The 14,760-nt window shown below is 45.1% G+C and overlaps 2 protein-coding genes across 2 annotated transcripts in view; both read left to right on the top strand.

Annotated features, from left to right (window-relative positions):
• LOC129110803 (gamma-aminobutyric acid receptor subunit rho-3) overlaps window positions 1-1,807 on the top strand; it is a 15,949-nt gene extending 14,142 nt beyond the window's left edge. The window contains 4 exon segments of the mRNA XM_054623021.1: window positions 711-772; window positions 987-1,118; window positions 1,487-1,579; window positions 1,582-1,807. Coding sequence (XP_054478996.1) covers window positions 711-772; window positions 987-1,118; window positions 1,487-1,579; window positions 1,582-1,788 — 494 coding nt within the window. The 3' untranslated portion in view covers window positions 1,789-1,807.
• Window positions 1,808-6,206: 4,399 nt separating this feature from the next.
• On the top strand, window positions 6,207-14,409 carry LOC129111072 (uncharacterized). The gene is made up of 13 exons (XM_054623367.1): window positions 6,207-6,289; window positions 7,039-9,922; window positions 10,259-10,400; window positions 10,653-10,808; window positions 10,907-10,955; window positions 11,211-11,347; window positions 11,454-11,557; window positions 12,284-12,394; window positions 12,618-12,874; window positions 12,982-13,046; window positions 13,168-13,353; window positions 14,153-14,213; window positions 14,318-14,409. Exons 2-10 carry the CDS (start codon window positions 7,049-7,051, stop codon window positions 12,992-12,994), a joined length of 3,843 nt encoding a protein of 1,280 aa, XP_054479342.1. The 5' UTR covers window positions 6,207-6,289; window positions 7,039-7,048; the 3' UTR covers window positions 12,995-13,046; window positions 13,168-13,353; window positions 14,153-14,213; window positions 14,318-14,409.
• Window positions 14,410-14,760: the final 351 nt, after the last annotated feature.

The raw sequence follows: 14,760 nt of genomic DNA, 5'->3' as shown, positions 1-14,760 counted from the left end.
AATTGTGTGAGCATATATTTATTTTTGAGACAGAGAGTTGTTCTACTTAAACAGTAAATATCGCACATTTATAAATGAAAACTGTCTGTTCCTTTGTACCAAAATGTTTTTACCTTTCAGCTTAATTTGTTCTTAAAATTATTCTTTTTCTCAAGTTATTTGAAGTGTGTTTTCTATAATAGGAAAGCAATTTCAAATCAAATTTTTTAACTTAAGTGAGTTACATTTAGGATGATCTATTGGCAGAAATGGAATAGAATATTAATGTTAATGTGTATTAATTATAGAGTATGATTTCTTTAGTTTTTTTCACCTGAAAATAAGAATCTTTGTGTTGATATCAGGCGGCAACCTCTGGTTCTGCCGAGTGAAGCCGATGCAGAATTCTCTTAAAGCTGCATTCTCTCTAATGACCACCAGGGGGCGACTCCTCTGGTTGTATAGAAGTCTATGAGAAAATGACTCTACTTCTCTCTTGATTTTTGATGTGTTCATTGTGTATTATCTGAAGGTTTTCTTGTCCGGAAGTCAGCGGTTGAGTTTTATCTGCAAACCAGACGTTCTGTGATTTAAAAAACACCTGTTCTCTCTCTCTCTCTCTCTCTCTCTCTCTCTCTGTCTCTCTGTCTCTCTCTCTGTCTCTCTCTGTCTCTCCCTCCCCCTCCTCCTGCTCTGTCTCTGTCTCTCTCTCTCTCCCCCTCCTCCTGCAGGTATAACCACAGTGCTCACCATGTCCACCATCATCACCGGAGTGTCCTCCTCCATGCCTCAGGTAGCTGCTGTGTTTGTGTGGCCTTCAGGTGCAGTCCGTCTCTGTTGTGTCTTTCTGGTCTTTCTTGTCTATTATGTCTTAAAATCCTGCTCATGTTTATGTTTAATTTAATGCATAAAGCTCTGTTCATTTGTTGTGTGTGTTGACTTAATGTTCTGGACTTGCTGACCATCCGTCCTGTTTGATCCGTCCGTTTGTCTCCTTGTGGTTCCAGGTGTCCTACGTGAAAGCGGTGGACATCTACCTGTGGACCAGCTTCCTGTTTGTCTTCCTGTCCGTCATCGAGTACGCGGCGGTGAACTACTGCACCACTCTGGAGGAGATGAGGAAGATGAAGAGGGGGAAGGTCAGCAGCACTGTTATCACTGAGAGGGACATGTTTGACTCAATGTTTCCCTCTAGTGGACAAAATGGGACATTACAAGTAATGTTTCTCATTTTTTTTATATATATTTCATGTCTTCTTCTTCTCAAATGTAAAGATTTGCTTCTTTTTTTGTCTTAAATGACAGTAAACTGAATAAGTGTGATGTTTGGATTGTTTATCAGACATTTAGTCCATTGTTTATATAAAAATATATTAACTAAAGCAGCTTTAAACCCAATAAAAACCCCTCATTTCCTCTTGAGGATGTGTAAAGTTGCTTTGAGTTTAAATGTTTATTAAACTAAATGTAAAAGATTCTCAGTCTGTTCTTTATCTTCTCGTTTCAGATCCCGTCCACCTTCAACGCCAGCCAGGCGATGGCCTTCGACGGCTGTTTCCACGACAACGACATCGAGCTGACTCCGTTCTCCCGCGCGCGCCCACGTTGACCTCCGACCCCATCGTCGCGGCGACCCGGGCCCCGGACCTCCGGCCCTCGGAGGGGACCCGCCTCCGCCGGCAGCGGTCGGTGCGTGAGAACGTGGACCTGTTCGTCAGCAACAGCTACGTGATCGACTCGTACTCCCGCCTGGCCTTCCCTCTGTCATACCTGCTCTTCAACACCATCTACTGGTGCCTGTACTCCTGATGCAGACAGAGAGCATGCTGGGGGATTCCTGCGCGGGCACCTCACTGTATCAACTCTGGATCACAGGAGCTCCATCACTAAACATCTGCTTTACATGAGAGACAAAAGCACTCAAGAGAAGGAACTCTTCATTTGCAAAGAAATGGATTCTCATTTATTTATATATTTTAATGAGCTGTACATTTGACTGATATCTTACACTCAGAGCTCTTATTTCTGAAGGTTGTTTCACTAATTAGCCACAGGAAGGAGAATAAAATGTATCCGAAAATGTTCTTTTTTCTGATGAATGATGTGGGTGGAGCCAACCAGCTACTCTTTATGTACTTAAATGTATTTTGTCATTAAATTTATATCAAAAGAGGTCAAAATTAATTCATTTAGTTTTTTTACAGGGTCATGTTTTTAATTTAGGAACCAGCAGAGAACTTGCGATTAAAACAGCCTTTATACATCTTTTTAGACTTGTAACATTTATATTTAATACATTTTGATTAACAAATTAACAAAATAAAGTTTTTTGCATCCAAACAGAATTAAATCGAAAACGGAGGAGACACATTTATGTTGGGAAATAAAATGTCAGTTTTTTAAGGTTGACTACTTTTAGTCTAATAAAATAAAGTTATGATCATTTCCAATGGTTTCCCTAGCAGATACCTTTATTTGGGGAAATTAAAATGTAATGAAAACTATACTGAACAGTTAACTGAATAAACTAAATAAAAAAAGTTTTTCTGTAATGTCTAGAATTCTGGCATTTCAGGTGTACTTTAATCAAAACACTTTGTCCTTGAAGGAAATCAGAGCAATTTATTTTTTTAACACATGACCAACACGTTTTGAGTATTTAATGAACTATTTCACATCATATTTAGACACATTATGTTTCCATTTGAAGACTTTTAGGTCAACAAAAGTTTTCAGCACCTTTCAGGACTTATTCCAAGTAGTCAAGTAGTTTATTTTAAGTAGTTAATAGTTATTTGAATAAATAAAAAACAAGTAGTTCATTCTAAGTAGTTAATAGTTATTTGAATAAATAAAAAACACATGACCAACACGTTTTGAGTATTTAATGAACTATTTCATATACTTTTTAGACACATTATGTTTCCATTTGACTACTTTTTGTTGAACAAAATCATTTTCAAAAGTTTTCAGCACCCTTCAGGACTTATTCCAAGTAGTCAAGTAATTTATTGTAAGTAGTTAATAGTTATTTTAATAAATAAAAAACACATTTTGAGTATTTAAAGAACTATTTCATATATTTTTAGACACATTATGTTTCCATAATTTATTACTTATTCCAAGTAGTCAAGTAATTCATTTTAAGCAGTTAATAGTTAATTGAATAAACAATTATGGGAAAACACAACATTCATAATAAATGTTTTTTTCTGTCTAAATGAGGCGTTTCAGGACCTCCGTATTTTTCAAACTCTGTCAACATCCCCGCAGGTGTGACCGTTATTAACCCACATTTACTTATATTCTGGATTTAATTGAAACGCTCTGTTTCCACAGCAACTGCAAACTGCAGGTGTGTTCGTGAAAGCAACGTTTGTTTTTCATGTGTGTGTGTTTATTTGTGTTTTTGTGTGTTTGTGGACGCAGGAAGGCCAGAAATCAAACTGCACGTAAACGCACCACCACCAGCATCAGCAGCAGCAGGTGACAGCTGACAGCTAACAGGTGACACAGGTGACAGGTTGACAGGTGACACAGGTGAGTCTCTGGGTGGAAACAACACGTTTTTTTCTTTGCAACATGAAGTGTAGTTAGCATGCTATTAGCTCAGGCTAGCTGCTAGCCGTTAGCCTCGCTCTAACTGGTCGGGCCAGCGTTCCATTCGTGCACGTTGGCTAGCTCAAGCTAACGGCTAAGCTAGCTGTTAGCCTGCAAATAAAAACATAAAAAAAAAATTATTATTTTTTTTTCACTGTGAAGCTATTTTTAAATAAAATAAATAAACAATTAAAAAAAAATAGTTTTTGAAAAGTGAGGATTTTAGCATGCTAACGTTAGCTTAGCTTAGCTTAGCTGCTATGGAACGTGGTCACGTGGAGGCTGGTGACGTCATGGTTACGTTAAAGACGTTGATGTCAGTTTGTTAGAAGAAGAAAAAAAACAACAACAACAACATGAGAGGTTCATTAAAAAAACCTTTTCAATTAACCAATTAAGGATGATGTCATTCAATTAAGGCAGCTCATTAGCATAATTTAATCTAATTTGAATATAGGTTGAATTAATCAGATAAACTGGGTTTGAAGATACATATTTAATAATTATTTAACAGTTAGTGTCAGTTAAGATGGAAAATAAATGAGAAATGAATGCATTTTACCCTTAAACCCTTTCTAATTAACCAATTAAGGCTGATGTCATTCAATTAAGACAGCTCATTAGCATAAATCTAATTTGAATAAAGGTTGAATTAATCAGATAAACTGGGTTTTATAGTAAATGTTGAGCTGTTGATTAAGTTAACTAAATATTTAATAAATGTTTAACAGTTGGTGTCAGTTAAGATGGAACATTAATGAGAAATTAATGCATTGTTCCCTTAAACCCTTTCCAATTAACTGATTAAGGCTTATGTCATTCAATTAAGACAGCTAATTAAGCATTAATCCAATTTTATTTTAATGTAAAGTGAAGAAAAACAACGTACAGCATCTCATAATGATGAATAAAGGTTAAAATAATCAGATAAACTGGGTTTTACAGAGAATGTTGAGCTGTTGATTAAGTTAACTTGTTGTGAAGATGCACATTTTGATTTTTTTTCTACAGTTAGTGTCAGTTATGATGGAAAATTGCCTTTTTGCCTTTTTCCATTTACCCCCAATTTACTATTGATGTCATTCAATTAAGACAGCCAATTAGCATTAATCCAATTTGATTTGAATGTAAACTGGTGTAAAACAACGTACAGCGTCTCATAAGGATGATTAAAGGTTAAATTAATTCCAACATATATAAAGTACATGTTACTGCTGATTAAGTTAACTTGTTGTGAAGATGCACATTTTGAATTTTTTCTACAGTTGGTGTCAGTTATGATGGAAAATTAATGAGAAATTAATGTATTTTTCCCTTTACCCTTTCCCATTAATATTTAAGGCTTATGTCATTCAATTAAGACAGCTAATTTGCACAAATCTAATTTGAATAAAGGTTGAATTAATCAGATGATGACGAGCTGCTGATTAAGTTTTCTTGTTGTGAAGATGCACATTTAGATTTTTTTTTAACAGTGTCAGTTAAGATGGAAAATGAATGAGAAATGAATGCGTTTTTCCCTTTATTAACACATATTTAAACATTTTACCTTAATCTGTCAGTTAGAAGTGATGTGAACTAATTAACAATATCTATATAAAGGTTAACGTCAGCGTTTGAAAAGGAAGCAAATGTTAAAACCTAAAATAACTTTCCATGGTTGTGTCATGGATATTGTTGTTGATACCAGTTGTAGAACAAACGGTTATTTTTGAATGTTATGAAAGAAGAATTTTCAGTCAGAATGTTTGTGAATTCAACCCTTCATTACTGTTAGTGTCAGTTAAACTGGGTTTGACTGTCTTTATGAAATGTTATCTCATAAAGATTAAATCCCCTCTGTGTATAAAGATGATGTTTTTCTCTTCCAATATGCTGCTTGATGTACATGTCATGTAGATCCGTTGAGTAGATTTCTCTCACAGTTTGTGTTTTCTTCTTGTGATTACGTTCATGATAAATTAACCTGGTGATGTTTTTGATTTAATTTTGAATTCATGAAGAAGTCAATACTTTCCCAGAACACAAGGTGACACCTTAAATATCTGTAAACAATGTGAACTATTATCAAAATTGTTGCAGATTATTTTTCTGTCAATTTTGCTAAACTAACTACTAAAGTAAATAATGGTTTTGACTCTACAAGTCCTGAGAAGACTGGATGTAATATTGAAACTTTGATGAAATTAGTTTGTTTGTCGTTCAACAGTAAACCGGTTAATTAGTATTTTGGTATATTGCTCATAACCTTAAATCTCCCAGTTACCAGTTTAAAAAATAACAATTAGAGTTGCACCAACATGAACTGCCTGCTTTGAATGTTGTAGTTTCTGGATAAATGATTTATTTTAGGTTGCAGTTAGTTTAACATCTAAAGCCACTATTTTCTGCTCTGGTAAAATGTGATTTGCATCAGTTTTATATTTTTCACTTTGGTCAGTTATTAAGTGATTAAGGTTTTAGTGATTAATGAAAGTATTCCATAGAAACACATATATTATTATGACTCTGTTATTCTCTTTACAGCTGGTGCTGTGACTCATTTCCTTCCCTCCACTGCCCCGACAGTTTCCGTGGTGACCAATTGACAGCGGCAGCACTCGTCCCGTTGAGTCACATGACGTCACCCCAGAATCCTCTGTGTCCAGCTGATCTACAGGTGCCGTTAACGCTCGGAGCGCTGGGTCCTGGTTACTACTACTTCTACCAGGTACTGAAACATGAAACGTCTCCACACCGACTCCCTCAGCTCCTCTCTCGTGTTGTCTGAAGCAACAGAACCACCCTGAAAAAATATATCTATTAAAAAGGAATTGTTAAAAAATACAAAAGAGCGTTACTACAGGATAACCTGATTAATTGTTGGGGCCCGGCTGCCTTGTGAGGGAGGGAGGGAGGAGGGAGGGAGGGGAGCTTAAGCAGAACTGATGTGAGTCAAAGGGAAGGGTGTCAGTGGGAGGGAAGACAAGTGAATGGTGGGACGGGAGGAAGGGAGGAGGGGGAGTTCCAGGGAGGGAGAGGGGGGAGTGGACAACGCTGCATTACTGCTCTGTGATTGGTGGCCTCTGGGCCATGTGCTGACCCCTCTCAAACTGTAGCCTAACTAGGGCTCCCATACATTCATCCACACACACATTCATACACACACACACACACACACACACACACACACACACACACACACACACACACACACACACACACACACACACACACACATTAAGTGGTGTGCGGCCCTCTGTTGAGTGGCAGGGACATGTGAGCGCCTTCACATTTGCTATTCTGGGCAGGGGAGGGGAAAACCGGGAGGGAAAGAGGCGGTGCAGGGGGAGCGGAGGGTCTTTTCTCTTTCTGCATGTGGCCGAGCCGTCGCGAGGAGCCGCTCATGATTGTATCTGGTGTTGTGTAGGCTCTGAGTGTGCGTGGCCACAGAAGTCTTGTGCTTTATTCCCACTTTAGGCCGGAGAAGATGGGGTGCTGCTTTAGTAAGGAGCTGAACCCCGGCCTGCAGACCGAGAGGAGCGGTCTGTTACAGCCCCCGATGCACGACGGGCTCAGCGAGGTGACGGACCGGGTCAGGCAGCACGCTGTGGCCGTGACTCAGCATGTGAGCCTGGACGAAGAGGACACATGCGTAGCAGACAAACAGGCTCAGAGGAAGCCTCTGGAAGAGGAGGAGGGATGTCACCAACTGGACAACAAAGTTCAGACAGAGGCTGGAAGGGACAGCAGCAAGAGGGATCTTCAACCAGCCGGCCCTCAGGAGGAGGACGAGGCTATTATTAACACAACCGGCACAAACACACTTAGAAAGACGGACACGGAGCCAGGCAGGACTGCTAGGCCCAGCTGTGGACCGGCTCCCTACATGGAGGTGCCCACGCGGAGTCCAGCCAAACAGAGGATTTTGGAGAACGCCACACTCAGGGCTCTGTGGTTCAACCAGCTCCCGGACGGCCAGAAGCACAAACCGGCAAAATGCGTGTCCGCTCCGGCCAGGTTACCCTCCGGCTCTGCCAACTGCCAGGGCGGCGCCACGGAGAGCGAGGCGTCCGGCGACCAGCGCGAGGAGGAGGAAGGTGAGGAGGTCTGTGTCGGCACGGCGGCCCTGTGTCAGACCAGGACCCGGAGCTTCTACAGCATATGTTCCATCGACGCCGACGACCTTGAACACGACCACGACCACGACCACGACCAATCCCAAACAGCTGGAGCGAAGCACTCCCTGCTCACAGCTGAAGTAGGAACAGCTGCTCTGCCCTGCATAGCAGAGTCTCCGGTCTCCAGCCAATCACACACAGAGGCATCCGCACTCCGTGACCACATGTATGTCACAGAATCTAAAACAGCCAGCAAGTCACGTGATGAGGAACCGGCTTCAGCGCGGTCTTCCTCCCACACTCAGACCAGCGTAGCTCATCCTGACGGGTCTCAGCTGGTGGACTCTCCGTGTGACCCTCTGACCCCGTCCGGCGGTCTAATAACCAGAGAGGAACCTCCGGCGTCTCTACCCGGCACTCAGCCTGAAGTTCTGAATGGCCAGACAGCTGCAGAGGAAGAAGATGAATCAAAGGATTACATGTTGATGACGTCACACACGGATCAAAGTGCAGGCGTGGAGGAGGGCGATGAACCTGTGCAGGCTGAGGCAGTGGACCAATCAGAGCGCAGAGAGAGTGTGTGTTTAGTGGGACAGAGTGTGTACTATGGGGACCACGGAGCAGCAGAGGAAACAGGGGCGGACTTCCAGGAGGAAGAGTTGGATCCGGACTTTAATCTTCTGGATCATCTGCGTCCGTCTGACCCGTTAACGGAGCAGCTCAGATCACCACCGCCGGCTGAAGCTCCTGAACTGGATATTTACACCCCGAGTCCTTCAGAGCTCGACCTCAACCCTGAACCACCGAGCAGGGAGGAGCTTGTTTCTCCTCCGTCCGGAGGACAGACTGAGGTGGACACTTCCTCCCTGCAGAGCGAGGCGATCCCTGTGAGCGTCAGAGTCCACAGCGAGGAGGCTGACGTCTGTGACAGCGGGACGGCAGAGACCACTCTCACCTCTGTGTCCTCCATGTCCTCCGTGTCCTCGGTGTCCACCATCTCCGCCGTGTCCTCACTGCCCATTGAACTCACCGCCTTCTCCTCTCACACCAATCTAACTCCTCTCTCAGACCTGAGAAACACGTCTGACCACTGTGCCTCCGTCACGTCTGACCACTGTGCCTCCGTCACGTCTGACCACTGTGCCTCCGTCACGTCTGACCACTGTGCCTCCGTCACATCTGACCACTGTGCCTCCGTCACATCCGACCACTTAGATGTCAATTCAAACTATCCAGCGTTTAAGCTGAGCAGCGTTGAGCCTCCCAGTGACGACGCTGAGGCTCCGTTCACTGACTCTGAGCTCAGGGAGGACAGAATGGACGACGGTTCTGATGTGAGAACTGAAGTTGCCGTGGCGTCTGACGAGCCCTGTCAGTGTGACCTCATGAGTGGAGACGACAGACAGGCGATGGAAAAAGCAAAACCAGAAATCTGTCAGAGCAGCAAACACGTTGAGAGCGGTGATGTCACGGACGTTTTACCGGAAACGGCCCTAAACTCCTCTCACCTGGAGACCGGTGATGAAAAATGTTTCTCAGAATCATTAAACTCCTGTGACTCCTCTGACTGTGTGGAGCCTAAGGTGGAGGTCGGCCTGCAGAGTGACACCGCTGACTGTTCACCTCCAACAGGAGATTCATCAGATGGAGCTCATGAGATAAAGATACACATGTTACAGGAGGAGGCGCCGGATAACTCAGCTCCTGAGGCTTTGGCCCAGGGCGCCGAGGTCGATACCGACATCTGTGACGACTCCTACGTGGTCCCTAGAGGCTCCAGCTGTCCGGGTGACCAGGCCTCAGTTTTGGACTTCCAGCAGGACCACGCCGAGATCTCCGTGGACCCGGATCAGATCGATGCTTACGCCTCAACTCCGTCCTACGTGATCCACTATCTCGGTCAAGAGCCGTCGGTGGCGGCTGAGGAGGGAGAGAGGGAGGGAGGGATGAGGGAGATGGTGTCCGAGCTGCTGGGAGAGGAGGCGGACTCCTCCGTCTGTAGACTCTACCCCCACCCCTGGATCAAGCTGGGTCTGGAGGAGACCTGCGGGCTCTGGGCCCAGGGCGCTTCAGACACCGAACCCATCCGGGGCGAGAGCATGCTGGACGCCGGCGCGGATCAGATCCCGGCCCTGGTCTCAGAGCTGCAGCCGTCCATGGCTCTGCTGGGAGCGTACCCCTTCAGCACAGTGATGCCTCAGGGACGCTGTGTGTGGGACTGGCACACAGACTGCAACCAGTCTGTAAGTGTTCTCTCAACACGGAGGCCCGACTAGTTCAGTGAAACTGTATTGATATAACTGAAGATGAAAGCCAACAGGTGGATGACATGTGAATCAGCTGTAATGTCATTTCTCTTTCGCTTTACCGTTTTAACATTGAGTGAGATTAAATAGCCATTTTCATTTTATTTAATTCAATACATATTTCACTCAGTGAGTTGCTGGAGAAAACTGTCTGTCTGTACCTGATGTGAAATACCTGCTGTCTTATTTTAACTTTTATATTCAATAGTTCACTCTTATGAAAACATCTGACTGTTGGATTAATATTCTCCACTTTGTGTCTTCTGGTTTCAGGGTCCCGTTGTCGCCCCGAGCCTTAACCCTGATGCTGAGGCATGGACCAATCACGGCTTTAACTTGGACGTTGCCGGCCCCGCCTACCTCCAGCCTCAGCAGCCATGGATGCAGTTCCCCAACGTTCTGACCGATCAGGAAGGTAGGCTGGAGTTACCGAGCGTCAGTGAACACACCGTCTTCAATAGAGAGGCAGCCATCGGGGTTTATGCTTGTTTATGAAGTAAAAACCATCATGAAGCACATGTTTGTAAATGTGAGGGACACATGAGACTAATCGAGTCTTCCAGGAGTGATTTTGTGATAAAGAGTTTGATTTATTCTTTGAACAAGACAAAAACGTTTTAGCTGGATGAGTGTTTGGATGATCAGTCTGCATGCATTGTGCCCTAAGATGCTGCCGGGGTGATTTTAGGATACGAGCCGGAGTTCCAGCTGGAGAACGTGGGTCTGTCTGAGGCTGTGGTGGATCCGGGAACACTAGAGTACCAGACGCTGCCTGCTGAAGCTCCTCTAGTTAATGGAGAGACCGCTGAACCACCTGTCACAGGTATAAATCCCATTCAGTTGCTTTTTCCCAGTTTTCATGAACTGTTTCTCCACTGTAAGATGTTCCTACCATCAGATAATGACTTCCTTTGATTCCAGATGAGAGCATAGAGGAGCTGAGGTCCGTTCTGGAGTCCTGCCTGACCAGGTAACCCCTCACCTGGTCTCCTGTCATGTCATCACATCATTTAGAGTTTCAAACGTTGTCGAAGCATAAAACCTCAGTTCAAAATGTAACCGCTCTGATAAACCCGTAAACATCTGTCATCGTTCTATATTCATGGACCTTCCTACCATTTCATACGTTGGGTTTGGTTGGTGTTTGGTTGGTGTTTGGTTGGTGTTTGGTTGGTGTTTGGTCCTCTCCAAACGTCCTCGATAGAGATCTCCTCTTTTGTCACAGGCAGCACCTTGGCAACGACCTGTACCTAAACTCCCAGATGGACAGCGACCAGTACGTTCCCATAGCAACCCTGGCCAGCCTCGACAAGATCAAGAGTCTCAGCACGGACCTGGACCTCATCTCAGACATCTTGAAATGTCAGTGTTCCGAAAGTCAATCAACTCAAGAAGGATTTCTAGGACGAGATGGATAAATGTGTGTTATTGTTGTGCTGAGTCATTCTCTTCTCTCATTGGTCGACAGCTCTGCCGCTGGTCCAGGTGGCTCCATGTGGACAGAAGGTCCGACCCAGCCAGAGTCGCTGTGTGGTCATCCTGAGAGAGATCCCCAACACCACACCTCCAGAGGCAAGACCAAAGCCACCCCTACTGTCCTTACCTAGCTCTCCTCTCCTCTCTCCTCTCTCCTCTCCTCTCTCCTCTCTCTCTCTCCTCTCCTCTCCTCCCTCTCCTCTCTCCTCTCTCTCTCCTCTCTCCTCTCCTCTCCTCTCTCTCTCTCCTCTCCTCTTTCCTCTCCTACCTCTCCTCTCTCCTCTCCTCTTTCCTTTCCTACCTCTCCTCTCTCCTCTCCTCTCCTCTTTCCTTTCCTACCTCTCCTCTCTCCTCTCCTCTTTCCTTTCCTACCACTCCTCTCTCCTCTCCTCTTTCCTTTCCTACCTCTCCTATCCTATCCTCTCATATTTTCTTTCCTTTTCAACCTCTCCTCTCCCTTCTCCTCCTCCTCCTCTTCCTCCCCTCTTTCTTTTCCTACCTCTTCTCCTTTTCTACTTCTCCTTTCTCTTCCTCTCCCTCCCTCTCCCTCTCCCTCTCCTCTCCTCTCCTCTCTCCTCTCCTCTCCTCTCCTCCCTCTTCCTCTCCTCTCCTCTCTTTTCTCCTTCTCTCCTCTCCCTCTCCTCTCCTTTCTCTCTCCTCTCTCCTCTCCCTCTCCTCTCCTCTCCTACCTCTCCTCTCTCCTCTCCTCTCCTCTCCTCTTTCCTCTCCTCTCCTCTCCTCTCTCCTTTCCTGCTAAAACAACTTCACCATAATCTCCTCACATGACATCCTCAGTGTGTTTGATATCCCGTTGTGCTTCAGGAGGTGGAGGCTCTCTTTGACGGGGAGAACCTGCCAAAGTTCCTGAGCTGTGAGTTTGTGAGCAACGATAACTGGTTCGTCACTTTTGAATCAGAAACCGACGCTCAACAGGTAAAATCCTACGTCTCCACTCAACTCCATGGTTTTACTTCTGACGCTTTGATTGAGGTTTTCAAATGAATGTTCTGACTTCATGACCCTAAAAAAAGATACAACATTCTGAAACAAATCCCTCAGTTTGATCCATGTTGTGATCCTATTATTTCTCATCCCTGTATTGTGTGACCTGTGAAGATATGAATCAGTGGCGTGTCTGTCTCTGTGCCGTCTTCAGGCCTACAAGTACCTCAGAGAAGACGTCCGGGAGTTTAAGGGGAAGCCCATCATGGTGAGGATAAAGGCCAAAACCATGGCAGTCACTTCCTTCGCTCCAAAAAACGGATACGGACCCCCCCAGCTGGACCAGTGCAGCGGTCATTACGGATCCTACTACCCCCGGCCCCTACCAGCAGCCCTGCCCCCCAGCAGCTGTACGACCTCACCAACGAGGTGTGGGCTTCGGCTGCGACGGGATTCCAGGACTGTGCCGAGGTGAGAGGTCCATGGATTCGTCGACATCACAGTTCTTTATTTATCTTTATTGAATGTGTTTTATGGTGTTGGTGAAAACGTCGTGAGCTTTGAGATTTTGTCAACAGCATCAAACGATGATGAACGACTACATGAACGGATACTTCAAACCCTACAACCCTCACAGGCCCAGGTACATGACGTTCTGTTATTAGAAAGAAACTTTATGAGCTGTGGAAATGTTTTCATCACGATACTCGTTTGTCATTCTGTACGTCATCCTGGTGTGAATACCCATGATGCATCTCTTCCAGGAGAGGCTCGAGGTGGTCGAGCTCTGGAGACCGCTGGCAGTCCAATCAGAACGATTCCTCGCTCCCGTCAGAGCGAACGCCAGCGGAGCGCTCCTCTTCTCCGACCAAGCCGGGCCGAGGTCGCTCACGGGGAAACGCACGCCGTCAGAGCAGAGGAGGAAGGATGCCCACCTCGGACCGAGGAAGGTAACAAAACAGCTACTTTACATGGTCGAGGAAAGGTCATCCATGTGTGTCATGAGTGTGGACCCAAATGAGCTTTATTCTATTTGAGTGTTCTCTGTTGTGAAGCAGAACATGTACCGATATACTCAGCTGTTGTGTTTTAGTAGCTGGTCCACCTTAAGGGTCAGTCCACCTTAAGCCAGTCTAAGCTGAAGTAATTTACTCCTTTACTCTAATCAGCAGGTGACTAAGGAGACACAGGAGATGGGTCTTGAGGAGTTGTAGCATATATTTATTTTTTATCCACCTGTGTTTGTGATGGTCTGCTCAGAACATCCCAGCTCAGCTCTGTGTCATAAATACCATCAGCAACATCAGTAGTTTAAGTTTACTCTCTAGCTGTTGCATTAATTATTTTAGACCGTCTTAGATTAAAGGAATAACGTTCAGATTAGTCTGATGTGGTTTAAAATCAATCCCACGCCAACACGCTGTAATGCGGCATAAACCTCTGAAACTGTAGCAGCATCAAATGTCACATGACTCAGCTGCAAAACGAGCAAATAGAAACACAAGCACACAAAGAGAAAAGACTGAGAGAGAGAACAGAAGAGTCAATGCATCGCAAAACTGTACAGACGATGAACACAGTAAAAGTGACAGATGGTGAATTTTTTGGGTGTCAGCCTGAGTTCTACTTAATCATCAAGGCGTTGCCGTAGTTACACCCCGTGATTTATAGCTGAGAGTGTCCTGTGTTTAAACCAGTGTGTTGAGTGATGCTTTAAAGCAGCTGTGACTCTGAGCTCTGTGTCTGAAGGAGAGGAACCTTCAGCCAGAGGAGGAGAGACAACCCGCGGTCCTGGGACAGAAACGCCGGCGTGAGTATCCTCTGCATCATGAGTGTTTGTGAAGCTCACTATGTTGTGTGTTGACTGTCTGTGTGTGTGTGTGTGTGTGTGTGTGTGTGTGTGTGTGTGTGTAGAATGAGTCACTTCCCTGCCAGCCGTCTCCTCCCCCGAGCTCGGCCTCACCAGCTTCCCTCCTCTGCCTCCAGCAAACGCCGCCATGGCAACGGTACCCGCAGTTAACAGCAGCGTGAAGGTGACCAAGTGTCTCTCTGTCTGACACACACACACACACACACACACACACACACACACACACACACACACACACACACACACACACACACACACACCCAGTTCATCTGAGTCTCATGCCAGACTCTGTCCTCACACTGGTTCAAGCCTTTGGTGTCTTTGTTGCTCCTCACAGCCTCCAGTGAAAAGCAGCAGCGTGTGTTCTTCAGAGCCAACAGAGGAGCCTCAGCAGATCTCAGAGCAGTGAGTGATGATTTATCTCTGCATCAGACTCCTCTGTTTCCCTTTCCCCCCCCCGATCCTCGCCTGCAGGATATCTCGTATG

Source organism: Anoplopoma fimbria, chromosome 21 (genome assembly GCF_027596085.1).
Source record: "Anoplopoma fimbria isolate UVic2021 breed Golden Eagle Sablefish chromosome 21, Afim_UVic_2022, whole genome shotgun sequence".
Classification (NCBI taxonomy): Eukaryota; Metazoa; Chordata; class Actinopteri; order Perciformes; family Anoplopomatidae; genus Anoplopoma; species Anoplopoma fimbria.
Note: the sequence above shows the minus strand (reverse complement) of the source record. Positions and strands in the feature narration are given on the sequence as shown.

Bases quoted from the DNA above. Each gene is read 5' to 3' on its own strand.
- LOC129111072 (XM_054623367.1), top strand. From the start codon at position 7,049: ATGGGGTGCTGCTTTAGTAAGGAGCTGAACCCCGGCCTGCAGACCGAG. The intron at 10,401-10,652 runs GTAGGCTGGAGT...TTGTGCCCTAAG, and splicing joins CGTTCTGACCGATCAGGAAG to ATGCTGCCGGGGTGATTTTA. The intron at 11,348-11,453 runs GTCAGTGTTCCG...ATTGGTCGACAG, and splicing joins CATCTCAGACATCTTGAAAT to CTCTGCCGCTGGTCCAGGTG.